The sequence below is a fragment of the Babylonia areolata genome, chromosome 10 (genome assembly GCF_041734735.1).
Source record: "Babylonia areolata isolate BAREFJ2019XMU chromosome 10, ASM4173473v1, whole genome shotgun sequence".
NCBI classification, from domain to species: Eukaryota; Metazoa; Mollusca; class Gastropoda; order Neogastropoda; family Buccinidae; genus Babylonia; species Babylonia areolata.
Window position 1 is genome coordinate 21508921 of NC_134885.1, and position 12500 is coordinate 21521420.

General features: G+C 45.9%; 1 protein-coding gene and 1 non-coding gene across 2 annotated transcripts in view; one reads left to right on the plus strand and one right to left on the minus strand.

Annotated features, from left to right (window-relative positions):
* The window catches only part of LOC143286309 (uncharacterized), a 481716-nt gene that overhangs the window by 407325 nt on the left and 61891 nt on the right, over positions 1 to 12500 (minus strand). The window contains exons 3-5 of the mRNA XM_076593847.1: positions 8151 to 8223; positions 1998 to 2150; positions 117 to 290 (exon numbers count right to left, since the gene is read on the minus strand). Coding sequence (XP_076449962.1) covers positions 117 to 290; positions 1998 to 2150; positions 8151 to 8223 — 400 coding nt within the window. The remainder of the gene's footprint in view (positions 1 to 116; positions 291 to 1997; positions 2151 to 8150; positions 8224 to 12500) is intronic.
* Trnay-gua (transfer RNA tyrosine (anticodon GUA)) lies at positions 6220 to 6310 on the plus strand. The gene is given in 2 exon segments: positions 6220 to 6256; positions 6275 to 6310. It is a non-coding gene; the product is annotated as a tRNA-Tyr (tRNA).

Sequence of the window (12500 nt, forward strand, 5' to 3'; positions counted from 1 at the left end):
CCAGTATGTCGGGCAGGGTACGCCTGACACAGACAGACAGACATCTCACCTCCAGTATGTCGGGCAGGGTACGCCTGACACAGACAGACAGACAGACAGACAGACAAGCATCTCACCTCCAGTATGTCGGGCAGGGTACGCCTGAACTGCTCAATGGCTCTGTTGGCCGCCCTGAGCTGCAGCACGTACTCGTTGTGTCTGTCCAGCACCCTGTCCCTCACGCTCTGCGCCTCCCGGCACTCTGGGTCGCTGACCAGCGTCTGGAAGGACGCCTCGTACTCCTCCTTCACCTGTGCGTATACACGTGTCGTAGTTATTCACCGCCTACTCCCGAGAAGAAGAAGAAGAGGAAAAAGAAAAGCAGCATCAGCAGGAGGAGGAAGAGGAGGTGGAGAAGAAGAAGGAGAAAGAGTTGGAGGAGAAGAAGGAGGAGGAGATGGAGAAGGAGGAGGAGGAAGAGTTGGAGGAGAAGAAGAAGGAGGAGGAGGAGGAAGAGTTTGAGGAGAAGAGAAGAAGGAGAAGGGGGAAGAGTTAGAGGAGAAGAGAAGAAGGAGGAGGAGGAGGAAGAGTTGGAGGAGAAGAAGAAGAAAGAGGAAGAGTTGGAGGAGAAGGAGGAGGAGGAGGTGGAGAAGAAGAAGGAGAAAGAGGAAGAGTTGGAGGAGAAGAAGAAGGAGAAGGAGGAAGAGCTGGAGGAGAAGAAGGGGAAGGGGGAAGAGTTGGAGGAGAAGAAGGAAGAGGAGGAAGAGTTGGAGGAGAAGAAGAAGGAGGAGGAAGAGTTGGAGGAGAAGAAGAAGGAGGAGGAAGAGTTGGAGGAGGAGGAGAAGAAGAAGAAGGAAGAAGAGCTGGAGTAGAAGGAGGAGGAAGAGTTGGAGAAGGAGAAGAAGGAAGAGGAGGAAGAGTTGGAGGAGAAGAGAGAGAGGAGGAAGATTTGGAGGAGAAGAGAAGGAGGAGGAAAAGTTGGAGGAGAAGAGAAGGAGAAGGAGGAAGAGGAGGAGGAGGACAACAACAGCAAAAATGACAAGAACAACAGCAACAGCAACAATAAGACCAACAACAACAACCAGTACAGCCACCAACGACAATGACGGCGACACCGAAGACAACCTCCCGTGGAGCATTTAGCAATGTCAACAAAGACAGCAACTAAACAACAACAACAACAACAACAACAACCAGCCCACCAGTACTTCTACAACCAATGGTAACAACAAAGCAACGAGAACAACAACAAATCAATCCCCACAACCACCACAACCATCAACAACAAAGACCGACCAACCAACAAAACGAAAACATCCCCCAGGCACATAACCGAAACTTGACGGATGCCAATGGTGTCCCCCTGTCCAAAATCAACAACAACTGCCACTGCTACAACCCACCACCACTGCCACCACCACTACCACCACCACTACCATTACCACCACCACCACTACCACCATCTCCGCCACCACCACCACCACTGCCACCACCACTACCACCACCTCTACCACCACCATTGCCACCACCTCTACCACCACCACTGCCGCTACCACCACTACCAAAACTGCCACCACCACTGCAACCACCACTATCACCACATCTACCACCACCACTGTCACCACCACCACCTCTGTCACCACCACCACCACCACCACCACTGCCACCATCACTACCACCACCTCTACCACCACCACTGCCACCACCACTATCACCACCACCACCACCATCACCACTGCCACCACCACTGCCACCACCACCACTGCCACCACCACTGTCACCACCACTGCCACCACCACTGTCACCACCACCACCACCACTGCCACCACCACTGTCACCACCACTGCCACCACCACTACCACCACCGACAATACAACAACAACCAACCCCCACCACCACCACCACCACCACCACTACCACCACCACCACCAAACAAAACAAAACAAAACCAACCAACCACAAACCATCCTCGCCTCGAGGCGCGAGGGGAGAAAATCGAACCCCCCCAAAACCCAGACCTGACGGATGCTGGTGGTGTCTCTGGCCAGCAGGTTCTCCAGGAGCTCCCTAAAGGCAGACAGCCGCTGGGTGTGTGACCCCTTGTGCGTGGCGACCTCCTGCAGGGGCTGGTAGACGTTCTTCATCAGCAGGGCTGCAGCATCCACGTGTGCCTGAGGGGAGAGCGTGGGATGGGGGGGTTTGGGGCGGGGGGGGGGGGGGGGGGGGGTCGGGGGTTAGGGGGGGAGGGAGATAAATCAACAGCAAGGACATTGGATCAGCAGTTATCATAAGATACGTAAAGCTGGATCAGCAGTTATCATAAGATACGTGAAGCTGGATCAGCAGTTATCATTAGATACGTGAATCTGGATCAGCAGTTATCATAAGATACGTGAAGCTGGATCAGCAGTTATCATAAAATACGTGAAGCTGGATCAGCAGTTATCATAAAATACGTGAAGCTGGATCAGCAGTTATCATAAAATACGTGAAGCTGGATCAGCAGTTATCATAAGATATACGTGAAGCTGGATCAGCAGTTATCATAAGATACGTGAAGCTGGATCAGCAGTTATCATGAAATACGTGAAGCTGGATCAGCAGTTATCATAAGATACGTGAAGCTGGATCAGCAGTTATCATAAGATACATGAATCTGGATCATTTATCAATCAGTTTTCACACGCGAGAGATCTACATCTTGTCCGCTATCGCCGCCAACTCATCATTCTATCGTACACTCACCCATCCACCAACCCTCACACACACACACACACACACCAAAACCCATTACCGTACTCTTTCAGTTTCTACAGAGATCTATATCCTTCATCTTTTATCTTCCGACGACAATTCAATTTCACCGACATGCCTCCGTTAATCTGCAGTCTGTGAGGTCCATCCCAACCCCTACCCTCACCCCCCGCTCTCCCCCCTTTACTCCAACGCTATCCCCCACCCTCACCCCACCCCCCTCCCACTCCTACCAACAACGTGAAGAAAATGTTCTCAGACAGTCGGAGACAATGGTAGGGAGACATATTTTGTGTTCCCATCACGTTCTGTCGCTGTGTGGCCCTCCGGCGGCAAGCTTTGGCGTCTGCTATGAGGGAGCGCGCCGACAGATACATACATATGTGTGTATTTGTATTTCTTTTTATCACAACAGATTTTTCTGTGTGAAATTAGGGCTGCTCTCCCCAAGGAGAGCGCGTCGTTACACTACAGCGCCACCCTTTTTTTTTCTTCCCTCCCCCCCCCCCCCCCTCCCTGCGTGCAGTTTTATTTGTTTTTCTTATCGAAGTGTATTTTTTTTACAGAATTTTGCCAGGAGCAACCCTTTTGTTGTAGTGGGTTCTTTTACGTGCGCTAAGTGCATGCTGCACACGGGACTTCGGTTTATCGTCTCATCCGAATAACTAGCGTCCAGACCACCACTCAAGGTCTAGTGGAGGGGTAGAAACTATCGGCGGCTGAGCCGTGATTCGAACCAGCGCGCTCAGATTCTCTCGCTTCCAAGGCGGACGCGTTACCTCTAGGCCATCACTCCACACACACACACACACACACACACACACACACATATATATATATATATATATATATATATATATATATATATGTGTGTGTGTGTGTGTGTGTGTGTGTGTGTATACACTCAGAGCTTGTTTTTATCATCCTTCGTTTTCGTGTAGAAAAGTTCTAAATTCGGTGCTATCTGATTCGCGTTGAGGTCGCTCGGTCTGTGTGTCTGTCTGTCTGTCTTTCTTTCTTTCTGTCTGTCTGTCTGTCTCACGGTTTCCCTATATCTGTCTCTCTCCCTTTGTGTGTGTGTGTGTGTGTGTGTGTGTGTGTGTGTGTGTCTGTGTCTGTCTGACTCCTTATGAACCAGAGTGTAAATTCAAAACATGAACCGTTAAATTTCATTCAAAATGATGAGTCGAGGTTATAACATCGCGCTTTTTGTTTGTATGATCAGTATAAAAGATGCATGTGTGTAATGTTTTAATGTCCCCTGTGGGTACATGAAAGAAACCTCTTGCCTAGCCTTGCATTCACGAAATTCTGTATTCGATTCCCTAGACATCCAAAGTGTATATCAATCAATATACGTGTTAATTAATTACTTTATAAACAAACAAAAAACACAAATAAACAAATGAATAGATTTATGAATAGACAGATAAATGAATAAACAAATAGGTAAATAAATAAATAAATGATTTACACACTGATGCTAGTGTTATGATAATATGTCAGCTTTTTTCTTTCCTTCCTTTTGCCATAATACCTCTGAAGTGTTGTTAACTGTGCAATGAACGTTTTGTTGTTTTGCTGACTGTTTCAGTGTGTTTGGTTCGCCCCCCCTCCCCCCCCTTATTGTCATTGTGTAGTGAAAGAAAATGTATGCGGTTTCTTCTTCTTCTTCTTTTCTATTTCTTATTATCATTACCAATATCATTATTATTATTATCAAGATCATGATTATGGTTGTGGTTATTATTATGATTACGATTATTGTGATTGCTATGACTGTGTGCTGATTATGATCATTTTCATCATTATTGTCATATTATCGCTTTATCTTTGGGATTTAGCTACTGCTAAATTTATTGTGTTGTTCACTCAGTTACGCTTGTATAAGTTGTAATGTAGGCTGTAAGCATGTGCCTTTTCTTTCCTGGAAATGTAAGTGTCTCAGACGGCAAAAAAGTTTTCTCAAGATTTAGAACAAACAAACAAACAAACAAAAAACTAAATGAATAAATACAAACTCGCCATGTTCGCTATTCACCTTACTGCGGTGTCGTTCTGGCTGTCTCCGAATCGTGTCTGGCAAGTTAATGTTACGTTCTCTCTCTCTCTCTCTCTCTCTCTCTCTGTCTGTCTCTCTCACTCCCAGTCTCACTCACTTTCTCACACTCACAGACCCCCTCTCTGTCTCTCTCTACAGCAGTGTCTGTCTCCGGCTGTCCACCCACCCCATCCCCATTTTTCTGTTAGTTTCCCCTCTGCCACCACCCTCCTCCCGCACCCTCCACCCGCCCGTCCCCCCCCCCCACCCAGCCCCCCCTTCCCATCTTGTTTGCCTGTATCTCTCTCTCTCTCTCTCTCTCTCGCTCGCTCGCTCGCTCTCTCTCTCTCTCTCATCCGTCTCTCTTTTTTCTCTTCTCTAAGGATGATCGCATTTCCCATTACATGGCTAAAACACCTGAAACTTGTTGTGGAGTGAGACTGAGAAAGGGAGAAAAGAAGGTCAGTAAAAAAAAAAAAAGAAAAGAAAAAGAAAGAAAAAAAAGATTTATTTAGCAGGAGGGAAGGAGGAGGCCGGGGGTGGGGGTGGGGGAGAGAAGAGAAGGAAAGGGAAGACTGAGGAGGAAGGATTTTTCCGACCCGTTAAAATCCCTTCCGGCGCTAAACCAGTGGCGACGTTAAGCAGTATTTAACAATCCCGTGAGAACCTTATATATACGGGATTGGCCTTTGCATTGACAAAGAACTTGAAAGAAGGCGAAGAAAGAAAGCTAAAAAGAAATAAAGGAACACGGGGGAATCAGTGGGACAGCTGCACTCAAGAAGGCCGGAGGACTGACGACCTACATACAGGGTGATTATGTGTGGGGGCGGTTTGTCGTTTCGTTTGTGTGTGTGTGTGTGTGTGTGTGTGTGTGCCGGTGTGCGTGCCAGTGTACTAGACAGTACTACGACCTTTCACACCACCCCACCTACCCCACACACAGAACTGATAGTTCACACACCGACTGCCGGAGCGCTCGAGCACACACACACACACACACACACACACACACACACACACACCGACACACGGCGCAGAAAGCACACGGACGGCAGTCAGGTCGGAAAACACACCACACACACACGTATAAAGAGAAAAAACACACAGACACAGACACACACAGACATACACACACACACACACACACACACACAGAGAAAGCACACGCACGGCAGTCGGAAAACACACCACACACACACACACACACCGGGCGCAGAAAGCACACGCACGGCAGTCGGAAAACACACCACACACAAACACGCATAAAGAGAAAAAACACACACAGACACAACCATACCACACGCACGGCCAAACGCTCACAACCGTGTGTATGTTAATCACCACACACCGACACCACGTGAAAGGCTGACAGGAAGACAAATCACGTTCACAACTCAGCATGGGAGTGTTACATGTATACTCCTGGCGACCGTTTCTCCTATCCCGTGATAGCTCAGTTGGTAGAGCGGAGGACTGTAGAGGAATTGTCTGACAGGGATCCTTAGGTCACTGGTTCGAATCCGGTTCGCGGGAATTTTTTTTTTTTTTTTTTTTTCTTCATAGTTTGGCTGTTGTTGTTGTTGTTGTTGTTGTTTATTTTCAGTTCGCGGGATTTTTGGGAATGTATTATTATTATTTTGTTTTGCTTTCTTAAATACATTTTCATGTCTTTCTTCGGAAACCATTTGGAAATTCTTTGGGTACGCTGTTTATTGGAAAAGAAAGTCTGTGTCTGTCTCTTCACGTTTATCGCTTTTTTTTCTTCTTCTTCTTCTTCTTCTTTTTTTCTTTCTTTTTTCTTTTTTTTTTTTTTTTTAACTTTCCTCTCTTTCAGCGTCTTCCTGTTCAGTTGTGTCGGTTCTGCTTCTCCATGTTTCTGTCTGCCTGCCGGCTGCCTGTTTATGTATCTCTGCCTGCCTGTTTCTGTCTGTCTCTCAGTTTTGTGCGGGTGCCAACGAATGTTGTCATGGGATGGCGACTGGAGATTTCCATGTTCAAATCAGATATGAATAAAGGTATAATCTTGTGATTTCTTCTAGTTGATGCACTGCAAAAAGAATGCCAGTGATGACTTATCAAGACAGGAAGCTTCTAGCATCAGGAAGGCGTCAAAGTCAGTGTGTGCGCAAACTGATGCACACGTTACAGCGATTCTGCTGGACACAAGGGACAGAAATAAAAATGATAAGACAAAAACAAAACAAACAACAACATCAGCAACAGCATCAACTCCAAAATTCTCACGAAAGTCAGAATCGGGTTTGATGGATTTGAAAAAAAAAAAACCGAAAAAAAACCCAAACAAACCCGAAACACAGACATTCTGCTAACAGTTGCTGAAGTTGTTAGTTAAACAAATGTTGATAAAACTTTGTTTAAAATCGAAAATACCAAAAAGAGACATGATAAGGGAACAGGTGTATGTGTGTCAGTGTGTGTGTGTGTGTGTGTGTGTGTGTGTGTGTGTGTGTATGCATGTGCCGTGTGTGCGTGAGTGTGTTTCAGTGTGTGTGTATGCATGTGTGTGTGTGAGTGTGTGTGTGTGTGTGTGTGTGTGTGTGAGTGTGTGCATGTGTGTGTGTGTTAGTGTGTGTGTATGTGTTTGCGTGTATGCGTGTGTGTGTTTGTGTGTGTGCGTGCACGCGTATGTGTGTGTATGAGTGAGTGCATGTGTGTCAGTGTGTAAGTGTGTGTGTGTATGTGTTTGCGTGTTTGCGTGAGTGTGTTTGTTTGTGTGTGTGCGTCCGCGCGTGTGAGTGTGTGTGTGCGTGTGTGTGCGCGCGTGTGAGTGTGTGTGTGTGTGTGTGTGTGTGTGAGTGTGTGTGCATGTGTGTGTGTGCATGTGTGTGTGTGTGTGTGAGCGAGGGAGTGTGAAAGAGCGGCAGAGGGAGGAAAGAAAGCTAAAGGGAGACGGGGTATGGGGATGAGGAGGATGAGGAAGATGAGGATGAGAGTGCCAAGACAGCAGAAGGAAAAGGAGGTTGGGGGGCGCGGGGGGGAGGGGGGCGAGTGGGTGGGTGGGGGGTCAGTAAACGAAGTGGGGGGATGAAGGAGGGGGGGGGGGGTTATTTGCAAAGTGAAGTTTACTCATAAGTTGATCCCCCCCCTTCCACACACACACACACACACACACACACACACACACACACACAAACAGACAGACAGTGACAGACAGAGATTGACTGACAGGCAGACAGACAGACTCAAAGAGACAGACACACAAAGGCACAAAGACAGAGTAAGAGAGAAACAGCCTGAGAAAGAGAGATTGAAAGACAAGCAGACAGCCAGACAGACATCACAGACACAAACAGACAGACAGACATTCGAAACAGGGACAGGATCAGAGCGCACGATGTTAGTCAACACGCACCTGGGCATCCATTTCCGTTTCCGACAGCAGTTTGTCCCAGGCGGTGAAAATTGTGCAGGGGGTGTCCACTGGCCTGCAACACCGGTGAGAAACATCATGATTCTGCACACATCTTGTCTGTGGTCAACTGGCCGTGTCTTGTTTTATCTCATTTTATTTTATTTGTATTTCATCTTATTTGTATCTGAATTTCTTTTTATCACAACAGATTTCTCTGTGTGAAATTCAGGCTGCTCTCCCCAGGGAGAGCGCGTCGCTACACTTCAGCGCCACACTGTTTTTTCTCTTTTTTTTCTGCATTTTTTCCTGTGTGCAGTTGTTGTTGTTTTTTCCTATCGAAGTGGATTTTTCTACAGAATTTTGCCAGGAACAACCCTTTTGTTGCCGTGGGTTCTTTTACGTGCGCTAAGTGCATGCTGCACACGGGACCTAGGTTTATCGTCTCATCCGAATGACTACCGTCCAGACCACCACTCAAGATGTAGTGAAGGAGGAGAAAATATCGGGGGTTGAGCCGTGATTCGAACCAACGCGCTCAGATTCTCTCGCTTCCTTGGTGGACGCGTTACCTATAGCCCATCACTCCATTCCATTTATCTTATTTTATCTGTTCATTAAGGTATACTTTTTCAGCATGGTGTTCTTGGATGGGTTTGCGCTTTTGGGTGTGTGTGTGTTCTGAGTTGGAAGAGCGTGCTGTGTTGGCGCCACGTGGGGGTGGGAGTTTGTGGGAGGTGGTGGTGGTGGTGGGGTTAAAGGAGAGCCAGTTTGTTGCGTGATGAAGGGGGGGGGGGGAGAGAGAGAGAGAATAAGAAAAGGAAAGGAAGTTAGTTCAAACTGGTATAATCGTGCATATTTTATCAGTGAATGTATGTGAATGTTTCATGGACGGGCGCAATAGCCGAGTGGTTAAAGCGTTGGACTGTCAATCTGAGGGTCCCGGGTTCGAATCACGGTGACGGCGCCTGGTGGGTAAAGGGTGGTGATTTTTACCATCTCCCAGGTCAACATATGTGCAGACCTGCTAGTGCCTGAACCCCCTTCGTATGTAAACGCATGCAGAAGATCAAATACGCACGTTAAAGATCCTGTAATCCATGTCAGCGTTCGGTGGGTTTTGGAAACAAGAACATACCTTGCATGCGCACCCCCGAAAACGGAGTATGGCTGCCTACATGGCGGGGTAAAAACGGTCATACACGTAAAAGCCCACTCGTGTGCATACGAGTGAACGCAGAAGAAGAAGAAGAAGGAATGTTTCATGTTGCACGTGCAGCTGAAAGACACTTCACCGTGTTTTATGGACAATTAAAGTCGTGTGTTGTATCTGTCTTGTATCTTTCGTGTTTCTTTCTTTCTTTCTTTCTTTCTTTCTTTACACCCGTCAGAAGCAACACGATTTCTACATGCTTTCGGTAGTCAAAATCGGCTATGTCTGTCCGTCCGTCTGTCTGTCTTTCTTTCTTTCTTTTCTTCTTCACACTCGTCAGAACCAGCACGATTTTGTATGCTTTCTGTAGTCAGTCAGCTAATGTTTTTTCGTTCAGACCTTCCGTCTTTGCTTCTGTATTTCTTCATTTGAATATTTATTTATTTCTTGCTTTCTTTTCTTTTCTTCCTTTCTTTCTGTCTCTCTTTTTTTTCAAAGATACACGAAAAAGGCTCTTGTACTTCAAAGTCATGCTACAATGGCTCTCCACTTCACCCAGACGTGGGTAGCACAAAAAGTGGTTAAACTCAGTTCTATTCTCAGTTGTTGTTGTTTTTTTTGTTGTTGTTGTTGTTTTATTTCGGGAGATAAAAGAAGCGAGCAAATTAACATGTACCCGCACACACGAACAAAGAAAACGGAGGATAAGGGGGGAAAAGGGGAAAGGGAGGGAAAGGGAGGGAAAGGGGGGGGGGGGGGAGGCATGGACGATTCTTCCAATCTGTCTTTGTTAATCTATATAGACCACAAAAATACACACATCAACGGTGAAAGAAGAAAAACAAAATCTTCTTGTAGATGGACATGCATGAAGATGATGCAGGCACACAATCAGTGAGATTCGAAACAGAGCAGAATTAGATATCGGTAAAATGTATGTATAAAGTCAGTGAGATCAGTCTGTATGCACACTATATATGAAGACAGTGAGATCAGGTGTATACATAGTATGTATGAAGTTAGTGAGATCAGTCTGTATGCACACTGTATATGAAGTCAGTGAGATCAGTCTGCATGCACACAATATATGAAGTCAGTGAGATCAGTCTGTATGCACACTTTATATAAAGTCAGTGAGATCAGTCTGTATACACAGTACGTATGAAGTTAGTGAGATCAGTCTGTATGCACACTATATATGAAGTCAGTGAGATCAGTCTGTATGCACACTATATATATAGTCAGAGAGATCAGTCTGTATACGCAGTACGTATGAAGTTAGTGAGATCAGTCTGTATACACAGTATGTTTGAAGTCAGGGAGATAACTCTGTATGCACACTATATATGAAGTCAGTGAGATCAGTCTGTACGCACACTATATATGAAGTCAGTGAGATCAGTCTGTATGCACACTATATATGAAGTCAGTGAGATCAGTCTGTATGCACACTATATATGATGTCAGTGAGATCAGTCTGTATGCACACTATATATGAAGTCAGTGAGATCAGTCTGTATGCACACTATATATGATGTCAGTGAGATCAGTCTGTATGCACACTATATATGAAGTCAGTGAGATCAGTCTGTATGCACACTATATATATAGTCAGTGAGATCAGTCTGTATGCACACTATATATGAAGTCAGTGAGATCAGTCTGTATGCACACTATATATGAAGTCAGTGAGATCAGTCTGTATGCACACTATATATGAAGTCAGTGAGATCAGTCTGTATGCACACTATATATGAAGTCAGTGAGATCAGTCTGTATGCACACTATATATATAGTCAGTGAGATCAGTCTGTATACACACTACGTATAAAGTTAGTGAGATCAGTCTGTATACACAGTACGTATGAAGTTAGTGAGATCAGTCAATATACACAGTATGTTTGAAGTCAGTGAGATAACTCTGTATGCACACTATATATGAAGTCAGTGAGATCAGTCTGTATGCACACTATATATGAAGTCAGTGAGATCAGTCTGTACGCACACTATATATGAAATCAGTGAGATCAGTCTGTATGCACACTATATATGAAGTCAGTGAGATCAGTCTGTATGCACACTATATATGAAGTCAGTGAGATCAGTCTGTACGCACACTATATATGAAATCAGTGAGATCAGTCTGTATGCACACTATATATGAAGTCAGTGAGATCAGTCTGCATGCACACAATATATGAAGTCAGTGAGATCAGAATCAGAACATCATCCATGTGCTAAAGACTTGTCAGCCCCAAGATAACCCCCACCACCACCACCACCCTGAATGTCCTTCACCTCCTCCACCTCCACCCTGAATGTCCTTCACCTCCTCCACCTCCACCCTCCCCATCCCCAAGCGGTCGGCTGTGCCATTAAAAAAAAAAAAAATCAAAAATCCAATCAGACATAGCTCACAACAATAATCTGTGACGGGAACATGACACTGCACATTGCATTGAAGAGAAAGAGAGGGGGGGGGGGGCAAGAGACGGAGATAAATCTGTGAGATTTTGCATCGTTGACTTGGGTATGACGGTAAAGACATACAGACAGACAGACACAGAGAGAGAGAGAGAGAGAGAGAGAGAGAGAGAGAGGAGGATTGGGGGCGACGGACAAAAAGAAATTTGTGGGATTTGCATCGTGAAGTTGGGTATGACGGCACACACACACACACACACACACACACACACACAAAGAGAGAGAGAGACAGAGAGATTCAAACAATCAATCAGAGTTGCTGACATCAATACTGTGTGATTGCAATGATGTAGAACACAGCACCTAGTTCCAAATCCCGGGTGTAAGAAGGGGGGTATGGGGTATGGGGGGGGGTCTGAGAGGAGAGTGAAGGGCGATTTCATTCTGGGAAATATGAGATATGATGATAATCATGATTTCTGACATCACCAAACGTACATCATTTGACGTACAGCACGAGAACACGCACGCGCACACACACACACAATCACACACACGCACACACACATACACACCATGCACGCGTGCCCACACGCACACACACGTGCGCGCAAGATATATAGAGAGAGAGAGACAGAGGGGGGTGGAAAGAGAGAGAGAGAGAGGGTGAGGGTGAGAGAAAGAGAGAGAGAGAGAGAGAGAGAGAGGTATGTACTTTCAAAGTGCTGAAACTTATGCGGAGATAAATCAAAGCGCTTTCCCTCACGGCTTCCACA